This window comes from Coenobita brevimanus, chromosome 14, assembly GCF_032717465.1.
Source record: "Coenobita brevimanus isolate Jiangsu-jjx chromosome 14, ASM3271746v2, whole genome shotgun sequence".
Taxonomy (NCBI): Eukaryota; Metazoa; Arthropoda; class Malacostraca; order Decapoda; family Coenobitidae; genus Coenobita; species Coenobita brevimanus.
In genome coordinates this window covers 4,257,501-4,278,859 of record NC_136967.1, presented here as the reverse complement: position 1 = coordinate 4,278,859, position 21,359 = coordinate 4,257,501, and the positions used below count along the sequence as shown (strand labels likewise).

The window sequence follows — 21,359 nt, the reverse complement described above, 5'->3', positions numbered from 1 at the left end:
AGCTGTGGTGGTGGTGGTGGTGGGAGTGGTCCATGTGGTGTGTGTGTGTGTGTGTGTGTGTGTGTGTGTGTGTGTGTGTGTGTGTGGTGGTAATTGTGGTGGTGAGGGTATTTGCGGTGGTGTTTGTGGTGGTGATTGTGGTGGTGAGGGTGTTTCAGGTGGTGAGGGTAGTTGTGATAAATGTTGTTGTTGTGATGACGTTGTAATGGAGATGATATTAAATGATAGAGATGGTACTGAGTGTTGTGGTTCTGGTTAGATTTGATTGTGGTAGCTAGATGTGGTAGTGGTGGATGTGGTAGGGGTTGATGGAGAGTGTAGAGAAGTGTGTATTGGTAACACACATGATGATTGTAGTTGTAGTTGAGATGGTGGTTGTGTGGTTGATAGTTGTAATATGGCTAGTAGTTCATTTATAGTAGTGGCAGTGGTGGTAGTTGTGATAGGCATGGCAGTGGTAGTGCAGTGGGATGATGGTGGCAGGATTGATTTTTTATGGGAATGGTGGTGGTAGTGGTGGTAGTTGTGGTAGGATGGTGAAGATGGTTGTTGTTGTGGCAAGGTTGGTGATGGCTAGGGTGGTGGATCTTGTGACTGAATGGAAATGATTGTGGTTGTGGTGGAAGTGTTTGGGTGATGATGATGATAACGATTGTTGTGGTAAAAATGGAGCTTGTGAGCGTTGTGGTTGTGATGGTGGACATACTGTGGTAGTGATGGTGGTGGTTGTGGGTATGGTGGAGATTATGATGCCTGAGATGGTGATGGTGGCTGATATTTTCTTTACTGTGAAGTTTATTGTGATGAAAATAGCCCACAGGAATAATTGACGTCTAACTGAAGGCTAAGTAGCTAATGGTCGAGAATACTTACCGTACCTGTAAGGGAATAGCGAAACTGATATAGCCTACCTGTTAAGAGCCGTATTCCAGGTAACATAGGCAGCTTTGTAGCACCTCTTTCTTAGGGATTTGTTTTGCATATCATATATACCTTAACATTCTCTTGTATGTATCCTGTGTCGTTTTAGTGATGACATAATTTGCTTCAGTAACATAGCCTACAGGAGGGTACTAGGGGTGGGTGGTGGCGGCCATCACCCACTCTACTTCTTCCATCACCTTTAGCATTCTATTTTTGTGTCTGACCTCCAATAATCCAACTTCTGCCTTTCCTTCCTGTAGCATTTTCTTATTCTTCTTTGCACGGCAGCTCTATACTGAGTGATAAATCCAATGGATTCCAGTAACCCGGGAAACCATTTGCAACACTGGGTGGTAACCACATAACCAGATCAAGGGGTGAAGTGGAGGTTACAATGGTGCCCTTGTTAACTGGTTGGAGAGGTGCAAATGCGGCATCCACCCACGAACCAAACCCTTGCAATTTTCCCATCGTCTTGCTGTGGCGAGGCACTGTCAGCCGCAGGGGAACATCAGTTAACTGCACGGGACGGCCATGTGGGGGGCAGTTGTTTGCTTGTGGTTGATGGGTTTGCTCGGCCAGACAGACTGAGGTTGGTCAACAACAACAAAAAACAACAACGACGACGACAACAGGAACAACAGGGTACCGAAATTTAATGTTCAGATTTAATCTCTAAGGAAGAAGTGTCACGAAATCTACCTTGTCATTTAGAATACAAACCCGTGTACAGTCTTATTTTGCATCAGATAAGTCCAAAACCTAATTATCCCTTTCAGTACGACGACGATTTTTGTAATATTTCAGGAGCTAGAAACTATCCTCATTCACCCATCTACTGCAGGTACATAATTATATATTCTCAGATGATTACTACCTTCATTCCGGCTCCTGTTAGACTTTTATTTAACACAGGAAGGACGACTTTTAACTCAGGGTGTTAATTGACCCGCTTTCCTCATTTACAAGCCCCAGTCTCGTCATTTACAAGCCCCAGTCTCGTCATTGAGAAGACCCTGTCTTGTCATTTACAAGCCCCAGTCTCGTCATTTACAAGCCTCTGTCTCGTCATTTACAAGCCCCAGCCTCGTCATTTACAAGCCCCAGCCTCCTCATTTACAAGTCCTTCGCCACTCACCGCCAGTCCATTAACATGTTATTTACACGACACTCCTCCATTTTTTCCAGACTGCTAAGTGTCAGGAGAAATTAGCGACCTCTTGGAAGTTAACCTGGTCTGAATTTCATTAAGTCTCTTGGTGCTGGGTGAATAGGCCCGAGTGAGCCAAGTCAACTTCAAGGTGATATGTAATTGAGAAGGAGTTGCAAAGAAAAAAAGAAGAGAAAAAGAAAAAAGAAAGAAAAGAAAAACGTGTTGCCTCTTACACGTGTCAGCTAAATACTTAAGCTCTTCACTACAAGGACATCTTTTTACTTTTTTCGTTTTATTTCCAGATTTTTTTTATTCGATAGGATACGAAAACGTTTTCCAGTTTAATTCACGGTTTTTTTTTCTAGATTTTCCTTAGTCTGGAAATATACGAAAGCTTTTTGTAGTTTTATTTGTCCTGATTTTTGTATTCAGCAAAATACGAGAATATTTTGCTGTTTTATTCGTGCCATGGATATTATTGTTCAGATTCATGAATTTCTCGAAGCGAGGGGGTTAGATACAGCTGATGTTAATTATTTTTTTACCAAGGGGATATCCGAAGCTGAACAGAATAAATCAACTAAAAAAATAAATAAATAAATAAAAAAAAAAAAAAAAAAAGGCGACGTCCATGGTGAAGTTCAAGGTGATGTGTTTCCCCGAGACAGCGAAAGTATGAATGTAAATGAGGAGTGTCAAAAACATATGGTGCTTCTTATACCCGTCAGCTAAATATTAGCTTGATGGATGTTTATGCTCATGGTAACGTGTGGCATTAACTGAGGAGCTGCAGTTGCTTATTGACTCCTGTACCTGTCTACAGAATATCGAATTGGTGGATATTCTTGCTATTAATAATTGTATGGTCGATAGTGGTGCCCTTATTAATTACTAGTATAAATGAATATTTTAACTTTGGAAGGTTTTCCTTGTAAATTGACGATATTGCTGGCGTATTATCTGGCGTCACGCCACGAAAGCAAGTATCAACGAGTACGTTTATCCAGTACAAGGTGCCCCAGGAGTTGATGTATTAAGTGCAAGTGATTCTTGAGCTGATTTAATCTAAAAAAAAAAAAAAGGTCAACATGGAGTGAAATTCTCAGCCGTTCCGAAGCAACAATTACCGGCGACGGTATGAGTGAAGTACAGTATGAGAAAGACCAACTTTGCCTATTAGGTCATCACTAACTGTAGTTACGTAACGGTTGAAAATTGGACCCTCATTGTTATAACGTTTTTTTTTTTTCTTGCTTAAAAATTTCCTCCTAAAGTTATTATGCCATGTTCTTGGACCCTATATATATATATATATATATATATATATATATATATATATATATATATATATATATATATATATATACTGTTTATATACATATATAATATTGTGTGTGGTATACGAGTATGTGGCTGAGGTGGCCATGTGTTGAAGACGGCTGGTTGCAATTAGATGTATATGTATTTTTCATATTCCTTTTCTTTCTCTTCTTTTTTTTTTTTATGAAGAACAAAGATAATCTTGAGTGATGATGACGCAGAATAGTGAAAGGCAGGATTTTTCAAGTGAAATGTATACGGGTTCCAAAAACGTTCTAACTTTCCAAAGAAAAGTTTTGTTCTTTGCTAAATACCATGCCACATCGCGTTGGTAGCCCTGTAGGTCATAGGCAGGGAGTTAACACAGTGACGTTTGATTGACTCACCCAGCTCTGGCCCGCACAGTGTAGGGATGACCTTGAGTATGGCTGAGCAATTGGCGTCCTCCTGGCACATCTGTTTGGCCATCAGACAGTTGAGGGTCTGGTGCTCCCGCCGCCGCTCACCATACGCTCCACCTGTGCCATCTGCGAAGAAAAATCGTGTTATCATTAGTCCATCGCAAGTTCATTCTATATCTGCGTGTTTTGTTGTAAGTGGGGATAGAATCATTTAACCCAGTAGTGGCTATAGTCGTACTTTTTCTAGTATAGGTCTAGATATGATCATACCGTTCAGTAGTTCACAAAGATACGGTTGCCTTTAGTTCTTGTACTTTTGCTTACTGATATTTGTCCGATACTTTTACTGATTCTCGTTCCGACTTAAGAATGAAAGCAGTATAAATATGACACTTCAAGACATCAGTCCTCTTAAGCGCTCAGTAACACAATTTGGGGATATCAGAGCTTTAGGGACACCTGGACAAGCAGCCACTTCCCTCACACACACACACACACACACACACACACACACACACACACACACACACACACACACACACACACACACACACACACACACACACACACACACACACACACACACACACACACACAAGTACGTCTAATGCCACCTCAATACCTCTCCAGTGTCGCTTGATCCTCTCCAGCGTTACTTGATCATCTCGCATACGTCACCACACGCTCGAGGACACAACAACAGCAACAGCAAGGCCAGTACCGGGAAACGAATTGCATTTCGTCTTGCAAGGAAATATTGACTCAGATGATTAAGAAAACGTCCCCAGCTCTGCCGATGTATTCATGACATGGAGGGCTTCTCATTATGGGCCGTGTCTTGGTCTGGTATAATTGTCTCTTCGCTCTGTCTCCTTTTGTGCTCTCTCTCTCTCTCTCTCTCTCTCCTTTTGTGTTGCTTCCATTTTTGCTTTTCTCTCTTGTTCTGTCTCCCTTGTGCTTCTTCCATTTTTATCTCTTCTGCTCTGTGTCCTTTTGTGTCGTGCTCTCTCTCTCTCTCTCTCTCTCTGTATCCCTCTGTATTGCATCTATATTTTCTCCTGTTCTCTCTCATTTTGTATTGCTTCCATATTTTTTTTTTCTGTTTTTCTTGCTCTGTCACTTGTGTTGTTTCCACTTTTTTTTTTTCTCTCGCTCTGTCTCCATTTGCGATTCTTCCATTTTTTCATCCTTGCCCTTTGACTTTTATGTTGCTTTCAGTTTGATTTGTTTAAGTCTGCGGTCTATAGTGATGTGGTAATTGGTTTGTTGTTAGAGGTGTATTGGTTAGTATAATATGCTTGCAAGTAAGAGAACTCGAGGTCGATTTTCAGGTAGTCTGCTTTCCCCCTGGTCCCTGTTTATTTTGCACTGTTATTGGAGACTGGATTTATGTTCGACTGCTGCGTGTTTTCTTTCTTCTAGGCGAAGATTGGGACATGTGATTGTTTGCTCTTACACAGTAATTTTCGTACAGTTGAGAAGCTTCAATGTAACCTCTGAGAGATGTGAATAATTATAAGTCGTCACCTTTGATTGCTGACATAAAGATGAAAGGAAAGATAGCTTAAAAATGAAAGGAAAAATAACACAAAGGAGATATGGAAGGGAATATTACGTCATTTTAATTTTTAGGTGTTACTTAATCTTATATTGTCTAGTGGGGTCCGGGAGCCCTTGTGATTTTATTTCTCTTTATCTTTCGCCTTATCTTGATGTTAGCAGAGGTTGAGAGTCTAATTCTAGGTAATTGTAAGACCTAGAAGAAGCACAAAAGATCTAGAGGGTTTAAGTGCGTCGTTTGGCTTTAGTGGTGTTATTAAATCTTACAGTGTTTAGTCTCGCTCATTTCCTTGCATTGTTTAGGCTATACTGTCTGTACCTTTGTATCTCAGAATTAGTAGTAAAAAGCTGATGCCTGTTATAATTGACTAGATTGTGTGTAATAAGTCTAATCCTCTTGTTTTATTAGACATTATGGGAATTCATCAAAGAGAAAGTATATATGAACTGTGAGTAACGTGCAATACTCCTAGACATTCACACATTTAGAAAGATATTTGACTTGTGAATAAGGTTAAATACTCAAATATTTACACACTTAAAGAATATTTGAACGATGAATAACGTGAAATTCTCTCAGATATTCATGCGTTTAGAATACATTTAAACTATGAGATGAAAAACTCAGAGAAAGTTGCTCGAACTGTGAATAACGTGAAATGCTCAAATATTCACACACTGACCTATATTTGAATGATGAATAAAGTGTAATACTCCCAGATATTCACACGATGAGAATGCATCGGAACAGTGAATAGGGTGAAAAACTCTTAAGATGAATCATACGCCGAGAAAGATTTGAACTGTGAACAAAGCCAGATACTCCCAAATATTAAAAAAACTGAGTAATACAACTGACAAGTGAATATGGTTAAATACTTCTAGATATTCATGCAACTGAGAATATCTTTGAATTCGAAATAAGGGATAATATTCTGAGACATTCATGCACTGAGGAATAAACTGGGAACTCGAGTAAGACAAAATATTCTTCGGATATTCACCCTTTGAGGAGTGAACTAGAATTTTGAATAAGGGGAATACTCTCTGAAATATCCTTATTGAAAAGAATCTGTGTACTCCGCCTAACTTCCTTCTGCCATTCAAGACGTTCATGGAAAAGCGAGAAAGAAATGGCATTACTTTAACTTTATCATCCTTTCATAAACTTGTAGCTACAGGACATCGAGAGAGAGAGAGAGAGAGAGAGAGAGAGAGAGAGAGAGAGAGAGAGGCACACTTCTTTACGGCATTCATTAAAACTCCGAAGACGGATACTAATAGATCTGAATGACAAGGAGAAAGAGATGTACCCTATTTGTGGTACTGCTTAGGCGGGGGATGAAGATACTGAAGTGAATAATAATGAGTAAACTTGATTTAGTTCGAAACAGGTACTTTTTTTTTTTCTTTATTTTTTGTTTTTGATACGGTCAAATATTTTACTTAGTTTGAAGTGTCCTAGTAATGCCTTAGGCCCATGTATTCGTTGCTCCATAATTATCGTTAGTTTTAATGTTGTGATTTTCAGTGTTATTGTCTTTATCTATCTATTTATCTATCTATCTGTCTATTTATGTATCTATCTATTTACAGTCAGGGACAAAAGTTTATGTACTGTTCCACTGTTTGTACTGTTTTCCCAGACGCATGTGTCAAAGAGCATCATCTCTAGTGCAGGAAATATAAATGCCTTTGCAAACATGGAGATAGGCCTGTTAGGAAAATGAGAAGGGGAAAAGATGAAAGGTTTAATGTGTGGCCTACTTTTGATCCCTGCTGTCTCAGTCCCATATCTCTCTCTCTCTCTCTCTCTCTCTCTCTCTCTCTCTCTCTCTCTCTCTCTCTCTCTCAACTAAAGCGGATGGAGCCTATGTTGTGATATCTATTAACCAAATATATTTTCAATTCATCCAGATTCATATATCTGTCTGTCTATCCATTGCCAGACGCCTCAATCCCGTAAGGGGTGGCCACAAACAAATCACCACCATATCGCCCTGTCCCCCGCCATTTCACTGCCCTGCTCGCAGCTCACACACACAAGACTTTTAACCATCCAAAATCGGGGTTACTTTATCGGATGGTTGCTGAACTGGAAGGTTGGAAGGTCCGGGCTTCGAGGGGGATGGGAATAAGAGGGAAGAGAATAATTTGGTGTGGTAACGTGGATGGTGAAGAGATTTGGGTGGATTTTTTTTAACAGGTGTCCATTAGAGAGTGAGGGGGGGAGAGAGAATGCGTGTGTGTGTGTGTGTGTGTGTGTGTGAGAGAGAGAGAGAGAGAGAGAGAGGAACATTATAAGCATCTCTCTCTTCAGAATAGCAGGAATTTAACAACACATATGTCTTCACTCGTAATATTAGAGTACTAATGCCTTCGCTTGTTCGTTTTGGCTGCTAATATTCTACTAACATCTACATCCTTTTTTCATTTGTGATATTGAAAATGCTGCCTATATATTCTCTTCTCTAAATGTTGTATAAATTCTCATCATTCTCATTATTATAAATTTTACTACATGTCCTTTTCCTTTCCCCGTTTTTTAAAAGTTCTGTCCATATACTATTTTCTTCGTTCGTAATGATACATTTGTACCGACTTATTTTTTTTTTCTTGATTTGGGATGTCATTTACTATACTCTGTTTACTCTGACCTGACCTAAAAAAATTGTCATCTTTCCATCTTCAGTGCTCACTTGTAAAAATAGATTAGCACTAGAATATGATGCTAGGAAAAACAAATGCATTGGTAAGGATATGGAGTTTCAGCGTTGTCTTTCTCCGCCACTGACCTGCGTAAAATAAGCTGCCAAAGGAAATTCTGGGCCAGGTTTAGGTGAAAGAACTATAGCCAATGAAATTTACTAATCTTTGCTGGTTACATTATTAGGAAGCGCCTGACTTAGTGCAATTGTTTCTTGACAATATCTCAAATTTACGGTACTTTCTCCTAATTACATTTTTATTCATTCTGTCGAGCGTAGTATCCTGCCATTCAGACCTTAACATGATCCCTTATACCATTCCCCAATACCTTTCCCTAATACCATTCCCTAATGCCTTTCCCTAATACAGTTCCCTATTACCATTCCCTAATACCATCTCTAATACCGTTCTCTGATACCATTCCCCAATACCATTTCCTAATACCATTCCCTAATACCACCCTTCTTCGCATACTGCACCTTTCTTCACCCCAGCCCACCACTAAACAACAGTTAGGTACAAAAATATCATGACCAAAGAAGGAGAGGCACCACTACAATACAGACAGGCACAAAAGCTATAAATAATGGCTATAGAAGGAGAGGTGTGCGTTGCCACATGTAGGATATTGGTGGGTTTTGTATGGATGTTGCCACTCCACGCCGCCCTGCCCCACTGCATACTGATGAAGGGGGCTTTGACAGTTTTTATTTGGAGTGTGCAAGTGTGTGCGTGTGGGTTTTTGGTTTATTTTTTGTCCGTTCTTTCCTCCCCCCCCCTTCGTTCTTTTTCATGCTGTTGGTCCGTGTGTGTGTGTGTGTGTGTGTGTGTGTGTGTGTGTGTGTGTGTGTGATGTGTGTATGCCGGTATTGACATTCTGGGTGAGGAGTGTCCGCAATACAGAAGACACAGCCGATGTCAACAACCTTCATTCCCTCTCTCCCTCCCTCCCTTGCACCACGCTTCACCAAAAAAACGTTAACAGAAAACACACACACACACACACACACACACACACACACACACACACACACACACACACACACACACACACACACACACACACACACACACACACACAGCTTATGACAAGAACCCTTCCACACAGGAAGGGCAGAAAGCACACACACACACACACACACACACACACACACACACACACACACACACACACACACACACACACACACACACACACACACACACACGAGAGAGAGAGAGAGAGAGAGAGCGAGAGCAAAAACCCAAGCCCCAAACAAACGACGCCGTGCCACAATCCCGCGCCTCTGCTCCCCCCCTTCCTCGTCCCTGTTTGCTGCGTGGTTTATCCCGTGTTTTATGCTGTTTTATTCTGTGTGGGTGTCGCAGTTCAAGCCCTTTCTCCCACCCCCATCCCCTCACCCCCACCCAGACCCCACCTATACCTACCCCCACTATCTCTTCTCCTTCTTTACCTCCCTTCATCCTCCTCCTACTTCCTCTCTCTCTATTGCTTCTTCCCCTCTTATTCCTCCACTTGTCCTTACCCTTGTTATTTCAATTCTTTCTTTCATCTCAAATCCACTCCAGTCCTTTCCTCCCCTGTCCTCTCCTCTCCTTTTCTCTCTTCTCTTCTCTCCTCTCGTCTTTTCTCATTGTTATTCTTTTGGTCTGTCTTGTTTTTTCTTGCATTTGTTTGTATTTTCCTCTCTCTCTCTCTCTCTCTCTCTCTCTCTCTCTCTCTCTCTCTCTCTCTCTCTCTCGCAAGACATGGAGGACTCGTAGGGTTTTTCGAGGTGGTTTATTTTTTTCCTTGTTATCTCGAGTTGCCTGAGAGAGAGAGAGAGAGAGAGAGAGAGAGAGAGAGAGAGAGAGAGAGAGAGAGAGAGAGAGAGAGAGAGAGAGAGAGAGAGAGAGAGAGAGAGAGAGAGAGAGAGAGAGAGAGAGAGAGAGAGAGAGAGTTTTATGGACGAGTACATTTCTGAGTGGCTGGATTCATAGTGAGGTGTGTGTGTGTGTGTGTGTGTGTGAATTTGACGGTCTTCGGCGCTCTCTTTGTTGGAGTGGGTTTCTCTCCTCTTTGTCTCTCCTCCTTGCTTCTTATTTTTCCTTCTTCGTTTTTCTTCAACGTTTCTTATCTTTTTCTCCCTCCATGGTAACTGCAGGAGGGTGAGTTGGATGCTAATGAAGGCAGTAAACCCCCTTGTATTTTTGATATTTTTATGTAAAGGAAAAAGAATCAAAGGCTGAACTGCGACCAAAATTTGTTCTTTCCAGAGAACATTGAACAAAAGAGAGTCAGAGGTTGAGGTTTGTTCATTTCGGAGTGTGTGATTTTATGGGGTGATTAGGGTACGGTTGTAGTAGTGGTAGTAGTAGCAGTAGTAGTAGTAGCAGTAGTAGTAGTAGCAGTAGTAGTAGTAGCAGTAGTAGTAGTAGCAGTAGTAGTTACAAATTCGGGCCCACCTGAATGTAATTTAGTCAACTGGAGGCTGAAGTTGCCCCCTTTTTCAGTCCCCATCTTCCTTATGGAGGATAGGAAGGGAGCTGAGGGACGTTTGTATAACCAGGCAGTAGAGTCGATTGGTTATATCAGTGCCACCGCGAGAAGGCGTCCTCCTCGACCGGCATGTCAATTGGAAAGGACTTTGTATATAAAAATGTAACATTAATTAGGGAGTCTGCCTTTACGAATAAACTTTAAGTACGGTAACGTCTTAATTACAACCAGGTATTTGATATGTAACCACTTCACCTGTTTATCATGGAATCCGCATAAATTCCTCCTCATTATCTCCCCTCATCTCCACCTCATTATCTCCCCTCATCTCCCCCTCATTATCTCCCCTTATCTCCACCTCATTATCTCCCCTCATCTCCCCCTCATTATCTCCCCACATCTTCCCCTCATCTCCTTTGCGTTTCTCGGAAGGCCTTTGATAAGTATTCTCCCAGACGAAAAAAATAATTGACTAGTATTAATGTGACTTGTAGGAATTAATTAGTAAGGACTTTAACTTCTTGATTATGGCGACTTCTTTCTTTTTTATTTATCTTTTTTTCTGTGTTTATATAATCTTGGTATTACTTGACGATTTTATTTAGTTTGATAGAGAACCCTGGTAATGAACCCATCCAGTTTAAAGTCTCTACTGTAAGAATATGTAGGGAGAGAGAGAGAGAGAGAGAGAGAGAGAGAGAGAGAGAGAATTAAGTGCCAGTATGTAACAACTTTACGGATTTAGAATAGAATCTGCATCAATTTTCCTGTCGTTTCATCTCATCTCCTCCCATCTCGCCTAATCTCACCTCATCCCATCTCGTCTATCTCATCTCATCTCACGTATTTATTTTTAAACCCTACGTAGCCTAAGGTTTCCATTCATGTCCACTCATCTCATATTGTTTCATCTCATCTCGTCTCATCTCACAAATATATCATGGAATCTCTCGCTTAAGCTCCCCCTTGATGTCTTCACTCATCTCATTTACCTTGAAATCTGCATAAACTCTCCCGTAATGCCTCATCTCACCTCATCTCATTTCACGTTATTTATCTCAGAATCTGCGTAACCTCACCCTTCATTAGCTTGTCTTCCCCTCACCCGCGTTTCTTGGAAGGTCATTGAGGAGTACCCAGGCGACCTTGAGGCATCGTCAGGCCTTGAGAGACACGCCAATTAACATCTACGCTTCATCGATATTATGATATTTGGGGAAACTTTTTTTTTTTCTCTCTCTCGCCTGTTTGGGTCCGCAGTTCACAGAGAGATATTATTCTGGTAGGAGACAGAAATAAATAAATAAGTTAATAAATGAATAAATACGGTAAATAAATTAAGAGAGGAGAAAGTGGGAGGTGAGGGGAGTGTGGGGAAAAGGTGTGGGAGTAAAGGGGAGGTGGTTGATGGAGAGAAAAAGGGGAAAAATGGAGTTAGAGAGTGATGGAAGAAGAGGGGGAAAGGGATGAAGAGTAAGGGAGGGGACGGTGATGAATGGGAGGTGAAAATGGATAATGATGGGCAAAGGGAAGGGAGGAGTTGATGGAGAGGAAGTAAGGGGAGGTGAAGGAGATAGGGGTGGGAGGGAAGAAAGAATGGTAGTGATGATGATGGAGGGAGGTGAAAAGTGGGTGGAGAGAGGAAGAAGCAGAGGGTAGGGCGTAGGAGGGGTGTATGAAGCCGAGAAAATGATGGAGAGAGAGAGAGAGAAAGAGAGAGAGAGAGAGAGAAGGGGCAATGAGAGGAGGTGAGAAGGGAAGGTAAGGAAGGGGTACCGAGGAAATGAGGAGAACTGAGGGTGGTGGAGGAGGGAAGGAGGAAGAAAGGAGGGGAGAGGTGATGATGGTAATGGATAGGGGAAGGAGGGGAGATGAGGGTGACAGAAAGAAGAGGGGACGCTACTGGGAGAGAGAGAGAGAGAGAGAAGTTTTTTGGCTGCCACAGTGTCTAATCCACCTCAGATCTAGATATTGTCCTAATGTCTAATCTAGTCCTAGCAGCTTATCCTCTTCCTCAACTTCTAACCTAGTCATCATGTTTTTCCATGATTTCTCTTCCTCCTCTTCTACCCTCGTTTCTTCTTCTCCCCCTCTCTTCTCTTTCCTTTTCTTCCCTCCTCTCTTCTTTCCCTCTCTTGTCTTTTTTCTCATCCCTTCTCATTTTCTTTACCTCTTTTATTTTCTAACTCTATCCTTCTCTCTTTTCTTTCCTCCTCTCCTCTTTATCTTCTGGTGCCTTCCTCTTTTCTCTTCCCTTTCGTCTCGTTTTCCCTCTCTTTCCTCCTTTCTTGTTCCCTGTCCATTCCTCTCCCCCTTCTCCTTCTCCCGTATTCGTCCTACGTTATCATCCTGTCACTCTCCTTTCCCCTCGTCTGTTCCCCTTTTTTCTCTCTCTCGTCTCTCTTGTCCCCTTTCTTCATTATTTCCCTCTTCACTTCACCATGCCTTTCTCTATTTATGGTATTATTATTTTCCTCCTAACGCTTCCCTAATTTTCCTTTGTCCTTTTTTTCCTTATTCCTTCTCCCTTTTTTCCTTCTTTTGTTTTCTTTATCTTCTTTTCCTGTCTCTTTCGTCCCTCTTTCTCAGGTCACTTACATTTCTTCGTCTTTTTCTTTACGTTCCGTCTCATCCTTCTCCATTTTCTGTATTTCTCTTCTCACTAGTTATCCTCTCTCTTCTCACCCCCCATCCCCCTTTCCTTCCCTCCACTCTTCTCATCTCTTCTCTTCTCTTCCCTATATTTCCTCCACGTTTTCCTCTCGCTTTCTCATTTTCCTCTTTCTCCCTTCTCCTCGTCCCTCGTTTCCCATTCTTCCTGTATTATTATCCTGTCACTCTCCCCTCGCCTCTCTTCTCTTCCTCTTTTTAGTCCTTCCTTCCTTTCTCTGTCTTTCTTTTTTGTTCTATACGTCCTTCTGTCTTTCTCATGCCCTCTCATCTCTCACCTTTTCCTCCTCCTCCTCCTCCTCCTCCTCCTCCTCCTCCTCCTCCTCTTCCTTCTCCTTCTCCCCCATTCCCCTCTGATTTATTCGTCCCTTGCCCTCTTCATTCTTCTCCCCTCTCCTCGTCGCCGTACCCCTACTCCGTCTTCTTTCCTCCTCCTCCTCCTCCTTTCGGGTTATTCAGACTGGTAGCTTGTAAAGTATTATAAAATGCAACTCTTCCTTTTCAGTCATTCCTATGAAATTTCCATGTCAGTTTTCCCTTGCTGCATGGTGGTCTTTCTCGCTTTTTCCAACCAGTTTTAACTGGAGGGTTTGGCGGCGGAGGGAGCCTTCATGCTTTGCTATCCATATCCTTCAGCATGTAGAATTAGATCTCATAGTCATAGTCTTCTCTGTAACAAACAGCCTCGAAAGGACCATAAGGTCTGTTGCTGTTTGCTTTCCTCTGTATTCATTTGTATTCCTCCTTCTCCTCCTTGCCATTGTTTTCCTTCATCGTCCTTCCCTGCTTCCTCTCCTCCCTATTTCCTCCGCTTCATCGTCTTCATATCCCTCCTTCTCCCTCTTCCTCCTCCTTCTCTTCCTTCCTCTCTTTTCCCTCCTTCGCTTCGTTCTCTCTTTTCCTCCCTCCAATCAGAGAAACTCCTCCACCTCCTAATCCAGTGGTCAATAGAAGGGTTCGCATCTCCCTATGAATGACACTGCTTGCCGCTCTCACTCTCTCTCTCTCTCTCTCTCTCTCTCTCTATCTCTTCGTCTTCATATCTCTATCTCTCCCCCTCCCTCTCTTCCTTCTCCTTCCTCTCTTTTTCCTTCTCTTTTTCCTTCTTCTCTCTCTCCCTCCTCCCTCCACTCTCCCTGCTACCTCTCCAGCTTCCCTTCTCTATCCCATTTCCCTACTTTCTGTCGCCTTCCTTTTCCTCTTCTTTTCTCTCTTCCCTTTCCTCCTCTTTCCTCTGCCCCCTCTTCCTCCTCTTCTTCCTTCATCTCCGTTTCCTTTCCCCTCCATCCTGGTCAGCAAGGCTTCAGTTTAGCCTCCCCACTCTCCTGTCTTGAATAGATCGCCTCTCTCTCTCTCTCTCTCTCTCTCTCTCTCTCTCTCTCAGTTCTTCTCACTCCCCCATTTCCTCACCTTTGGAATCTTCTCCTTTTCTCCCTCTTTCTCTTCTTGCTGCTTGCCTTCTCTCCCTACTCCCTCTCTCTCTCTCTCTTGCAAGATTCCCCCCCCCTCATTCTCCCTCTCTCTCCTTCCCTTTCTTCACACTCTCCTTTCCTCTCTCTCCTCGTGTCTTCCTCTTGCGTATTCCACCACCTTCCCTTCCTCCCTCTTTCAGATCCCTCCTTTTCCTCTCCTTCTTCTTCCTTTTTTTCCTCCCTCCCTTTTCTTCTTCCTCCCTCCCTTTCTTTCTTTTTTTCTCTCTCCCTCTCTTCTTATTGTGGAGCTATTTCTTCATTGCTGCTCCTTTCCCTTCTCCTTTTCCTTCCCCGCGTCCACCCTCCTTAGCTTCCTCTTTCACCCCCACTGTCTTCTTACCTTCCCCCCTCCTTCCTCTCTCCCACTCCCTCCTATCCCCTCCATCCCTCCCCCTCCCCCCTCCCTCTAAAAATATTCTCTGTTTCTCTCTCTTTCATTGCTCTCTGTCCCTTTCTTCTTCTATATTCCCTCTTCCTACCTCTCTTTTCTCACCTTTCCTCTCTCTCTCCCTCTCTCGCTTCTTCCCTTCGTCCCCGCCTCCCTCCCTCTATCTCTACCTCCCTCTCCCTCCCTCGCCCCTCCACCTCTCTCCTTCTTCCTTATTCCCCCCTTTTCCTTGTGTTCTGAATAATCACCTCCCCCTCTCTCTCTCTCCCTCCCTCCCTCCATTTCTCCTTTTCTCCCTCCCTTTCTCCCTCCCTCTTCTTTCTTCAGACTGACTTCTCCAGCCCCCTTCTCTCATTCTTTTCTTCCTTTCTTCCATCCTTCTCTTCTTCCTTCTTTCTTTTCTTCCTTTTTTCTTTCATTTTCTTTCTTGAATTACCGTTGAAAGAGTAGGACACTGGATTTCAGCCTTGTTCTCTCTCTCTCTCTCTCTCTCTCTCTCTCTCTCTCTCTCTCTCTCTCTCTTCATCTTTCCTTCCCTCTTTCTCTCCCTCTTTCTCTCTCTGACCTGACATGAGGAGGGTCGGAATGAGGATCTTGGAGTATAAATGTCCCTTGGAGAGTTGACCCGACCTGAGAGAGAGGGAGAGAGAGAGAGAGAGAGAGAGAATCAAAGAGGAAGGAGGGAAAAGAGAAGAGATCCAAGATTACGTAAAAAGGAAGTGAGAGTGAAGATAGATGGAAGCGGGAGGGAGGGTATAGAAAAGGAGAGAAGGAGGGAGGAAGAGGAGGAGGAAGGGAAGGAATGAAGAAAGGAGGAAGAAGGAAAGAGGGAGTGAAGAGCGAGAGAAAGAGGGAGGGAGGGAGGGAGAGAAATATGTTTAGGGAGGGAGAAAAGTAAGAGAGAGAGAGAGAGAGAGAGAGAGAGAGAGAGAGAGAGAGAGAGAAGATAGGTATGGTAAACAAATCTCACTGAATAAATAAAAAAAGAAAAAATAATAAAAAATACTCTGCACACCCTCGCACATGGAAATTACTTAAACTTTCTGTAAAAATATCTAAATTGCGAGGAAGATTACTTAAATATGTTCAAAAATATCAGAATTGCGCTAAAACTTACATAAATCCTAAGAAAAATATATAAATTACGCTAAGAATTATGTAAATGTTCTACCAAGTACTTCCACAGAGACAAAAGTGGCGTAAATGTGCTAAAATAAATCTGGACTGCGCTAGAAATGATGACGTGTTACTGAAGCGAGAAAATATTTACGGAATGAGAGACTGACATGGAGAGTATTTGAGTGAGGTGTAAGGGGATAGGAGGAAAGGGAGACCAAGGATAAGGTGGAGGGATGGAGTGGAGAGATGTATGAGAGAGGTCGTGAGTTCGCTGGAGAGAGGGAAGCCAAATGGCAGAGGACAGGGCGACATGGAGGCCATTTGTCTGAGGTCACCCCTTACGATATTAAGTCGTCTGGCAGTAGATAGATAGATAGATAGATAGATTATTGGTGGCCATGCTGAATAGGTCTAGATCCGTGGGCTACGATACTTGCATAGATAAATGACAGTGGAATGTTTTGAAATTATCAGGCTAGAAGCAGAAGAAGAGTGGGTATGATTAACTTGTATCTCAGGTTGAAAAAATAGCTCCGTTGTAGAAAGATGAAGAAGCAGTAGAAGAAAACATAGACTGGGAATGATAATATATATTTCTCAGGTTCCGAAATGCAAAATAAAACAATAAATAAATAAATAAATAAAGATAATAAAAATACAAACATGCACTGCGAAAGGGTCTGTGCAGCGGGAGACAGCACATTCAGTACAGTTGCATCTCCTTTAACTCGAAGACGCATGTTTTTTTAATTCACGTTATCATCGGCCGATTTTATTAAGTTTAAGAGGGACGTCAGGCATCGAAGAGGTAAAATAAACTCTATTGCCAACCTCTCCCCAGGGAAAAAAATAAAAAATCATCATATTTCCAGTGGTTATCCGGACGAGGGAAGTGAAATCTGGCAAGGGGCGAGCGTAGAGTTTTACATATTTCATATTTTTCACTCCCACTATAATAATTCTTGCTTATTGCCTTGCTTATTATTCAAGGCTCGGGAGGGATGTGTGTGTCTTTCAGTATTACCACCGTATGATGCTCCACGCTATTTCGTTTGAAAATTGTAGGTAGACAGTTGCAGAAAAGGTTTACCGCATTACAAAAACGATAATTGGTGTTTTCCAGTAAAAGGATGGTGATTTCAGTTGTGTGTATGTGTGTGTGTGTGTTCAAGAGAGAGAGAGAGAGAGAGAGAGAGAGAGAGAGCCGGGTAAGTTACTGCGGCTCCTCCGGACAGAAAATAACCCGTTTAGATAATTTCACGAGGGGAGTTGAGCATGGTGGTAGTGGGGGGGGTAGAGGAGTAGTCTAAGTGGGGCTCTTCCTCTTGCTCAGTACCTACATTGCGGACTATTACGGGCTATTAGGAGGGGGTGGGGTAGTCCTGAGATAGTCACGGAGTTGTAGATAGTCCCTTGGTAATCTCGTGATAGTAGGTAGTCCAAGTGATGTGTGTGTGTGTGTGTGTGTGTGTGTGTGTGTGTGTGTGTGTGTGTGTGTGTGTGTGTCAGTATGAGCTCGCAATTCACTAAAAATACATCTCCATTCAATTAACCTTTTCAAACCCATGACTCTAGTTTTACTATTTCAGTAAGCTTACCCCACACACACACACACACACACACACACACACACACACACACACACACACACACACACACACACACACACACAGAATCCCATTCTTTACAAGGGACCTCACCTCCAGCTAAGGAAAATCGTCTGGAGGAAGCAAGGAAAAAAATGTAGCTACTGGAGGGGTTAATGGCCGGGCAAGCATTTTTTTTTTTTTTTTTTTTTTTTTTTTTTAACCACGCGATCTCAGACGTAAAATATCGGACCGTAAAAGTGTCTAATAGGATGCTTGGCTAGTCTCTCTCTCTCTCTCTCTCTCAAGTTTCAGTATCTTTAATTTTTCCTGTCGGCCAGCGATTTTATTCAGTATTAGGGAAATAAATCGTAGTGACTATAAACCCCTCAGTCCGACAGCTCCTTCCTCAGCTGAATAAAATCGTCTTGAGTAGGGAAGAATAAATGAAAAACAGGCGTCATCGTACTGAAAGGTTAATTGTTGTAGTAGTAGTAGTAGTTGTTGTTGTTGTTTGTGGTGGTGGTGATGGTGGTGAGGTTCTTCATTATCTTCTTCTTCTTCTTGTTTTTGTTGTTATTGTGACCCCCTGCTCATCTGAACGTGAACCCAGTAGACTGCTGGCTGAATTTGTCCATGTCCAGCAGTTTACTAGGCTATCCTCCATTCGTGGGAGTAGGGCGGGAATTGAGGGAAATTTGTATAGCCTAATGGACTGATCCACCACCCGGTTATATCGGTTTCAGAACATGAAGGCGTCAGTTGATATTTTTTCGTATAACCGGGCACCTCCTCCGCCCAGATATATCAGTGTCACTACTTGAAGGCGTCCCACTCAATTACTGAAAGGTTCAAACACGGATGCAGATGAACTTTGTATTCGTGGAGTGGGCAGAGGGTGTGGAGAGGGAGGATGGTGGGGAAAGAGGATGTGTAGTGGCGTCACCCCTTCCCCAGGAGGCCAGTCCGGGTTATTGGTGGAGGGGGATGCCAGGGTCGAGTCGCAGGCCGCATGCAGTTGAGGTAGGTCAGTTCCGGGGATCTACTTTTGATGCCGCACAACGCTTTATAAAAAATCATTCACAGTTTGATTCTTGAAAAAACCAAAGTCAAATACCTAGCTAATCATTGACTTATATCGATCAAACACCGCAGTAGAAAGCAAGCAGCATTTAAAGTTACTAGTTCCCTTGAGACGTTCCTGACATATGCGAAGTATCCATTCAAGGAACAAGACTAGGAAAACGAAGCTGGAAGATAGATTTTTTATTTGAAATATTAAAAAAGGATATCGTGATATATAAGACTATAAATCATCGAAATTTCCAACACCATGTACTACCGTCAGAAGTAAGTTCGTTCGCTCTCCCTGCCTCTCTCCCGCTGCTAAATTCATCGATCGTTGCCCGAGACGTATTGGACAAAGGTAAATAAAATCACCCACAGATGGATGATACAAGTAATGTGCACGTGAGTACGGTACTTTACATTTAGGCCTCTGTGAATCAAACCAAGACAGTTTCATGAGAGGCGAAAGTACTTCAGTATGTAACTGTACGTGAAAGTGAAGAAAAAGAGAGTTCACGTGATAGTAGCCTAAAGAAAAAGACAGCTCTCGTTTACCATTCACTGATTCATACCCAGAAGAAAGAAAGCATAGGAAATAACATTATAAAAAACCGCATCTCTTCAAAACCGCGTGTAGGAAGTAATGTTGCAACGCTGAAGGTCCGACTGTCACACTGAGCTTTTTTCCGCCCAAGTTTTATCCAGTTTCTCTCTTGTAAATTCTTCCGGGAGAGCGATTTTGTTGTTTCTTTAGGAGGGGAGGAAGGGCGGGAGTGGAGGGAGAAAGGAGAGACGGAGAGAGGATGAATGGGAGAGGAGGGAGGAAAGAAAGACGGAGAGAGGAAGAATATGAGAGGAGGGAGAAAAGAGAGACTGGGAGAGGAGGGAGAAAAGAGAGACGGAGAGAGGAAGAAGGGAGAGGAGAGAGGAAGGAGAATACGATGAAAATGAGAAACAGCGGAAAGGGAAAAAGTGAGGAAGGGAGGAATGGAAAGAGGATAGGGAAACAGGGAAAGGAAAGAATGAAAGAGGGATTGCTTATAATGGAGAATTAGATGGAGAGAAAGAAGGAATGACGAGAGGGAGGGAAAAGGGAGGAAGGATGGGAGAGAAAATGTGGCAGAGGGAGACATGTAGAAAAGAGGGAAAGACGGAATGGAAGAACTGGAGAAGGCAGGAAAGACAATATGTGCAGAAGGAAGAGTGAAATGAAGTGTGTGTGTGTGTGTGTGTGTGTGTGTGTGTGAGAGAGAGAGAGAGAGAGAGAGAGAGAGAGAAAGAGGCGGGAACAGAGGGAAAAGAGAGAATAGGAAACAACAGAGAGAAAGAGGTTGGGATGAAGAGAGAGAGGGAGGGGAGACAGAGAGAAAAATAAGATACCAAGGAGCGTGAAAGGAGGGAAAGGAGGAAGTAGAAAGAGGAATGGGACGCAGAAGTAAAGAAAAGAATAGGAGAGGAAGTGTAGAGAAAGACAGAGAAGGAGAGGAAAAGGGACATGAAGGGAGGAGGGAGGAACGAGAGCGGAAGAAGAATGCAGGGGCGTAAGGAGCAAAAATTGAAGATTATGGGGGAGAGAGAGAGAGAGAGAGAGAGAGAGAGAGGGAGAGAGCAAAGAGCGAGGTATGAAACTGGGAAAAAGTGAAACGAAAAAGGAGAAAAAATGGTAAGGATTGGGTGAAAAAATGGAGAGAGAGAGAGAGAGAGAGAGAGAGAGAGAGAGAGAGAGAGAGAGAGAAAATCTAAGGAGAAGAAGAGGAGGAGAGAGAGTGAGCGAGCGAGCCAGTGCAAACCAGGGAACGAAAGAATGTTGGAAAAAAAATTGATGGTATAAAGGGAATGGTACGGAGAGAGAGAGAGAGAGAGAGAGAGAGAGAGAGAGAGAGAGAGAGAGAGAGAGAGAGAGAGAGAGAGAGAGAGATGGATAGATCGATCGATATAGACAAATAGATTAATAGACAGATGGATGGATGGATGGATGAATATAGATAAGTTGACAGGTAAATAGATAGATAGATAGATATATATATATAGAGAGAGAGAGATAGAGAGATAGAGAGAGAGAGAGAGAGATTAAAAGCACGGGCAAAGGAGAGAGAAAATGAATATAAATAAGGAAGTAGAAGAGAGAAGGAAGAGAGAAAAGCTCACTAGTACAACAAAAGCAAAGTAGATAAATAATGAGTAATAGAGAGCAATTGGGAGGGAAAGATTCTCTCTCTTTATCCATCTCTCATTCTCTCTCTCTCTATCTATCTCTCACTGTCTATCTGCCTTTATATCTATCTATCTGTCTATCTCTCTATCTATATTTGTCCGTCTAAGAATAATAATGTTTGTTAAGTTTTATTTTTTTGCCCTTTTCTGATCGCCATGATTCATAGACGTATAGAACTCTGACACACACACACACACACACACACACACACACACACACACACACACACACACACACACACACACACACACACACACACACACACCAAGAGAAACCGAAAATATTATGTGTAAAG

The 21,359-nt window shown here is 42.5% G+C and overlaps 1 protein-coding gene across 1 annotated transcript in view; it reads right to left on the bottom strand.

The window, feature by feature from the left end:
- LOC145418008 (uncharacterized) overlaps positions 1 to 21,359 on the bottom strand; it is a 268,292-nt gene that overhangs the window by 60,044 nt on the left and 186,889 nt on the right. The window contains exon 4 of the mRNA XM_080286549.1: positions 3,784 to 3,915. Coding sequence (XP_080142675.1) covers positions 3,784 to 3,915 — 132 coding nt within the window. The remainder of the gene's footprint in view (positions 1 to 3,783; positions 3,916 to 21,359) is intronic.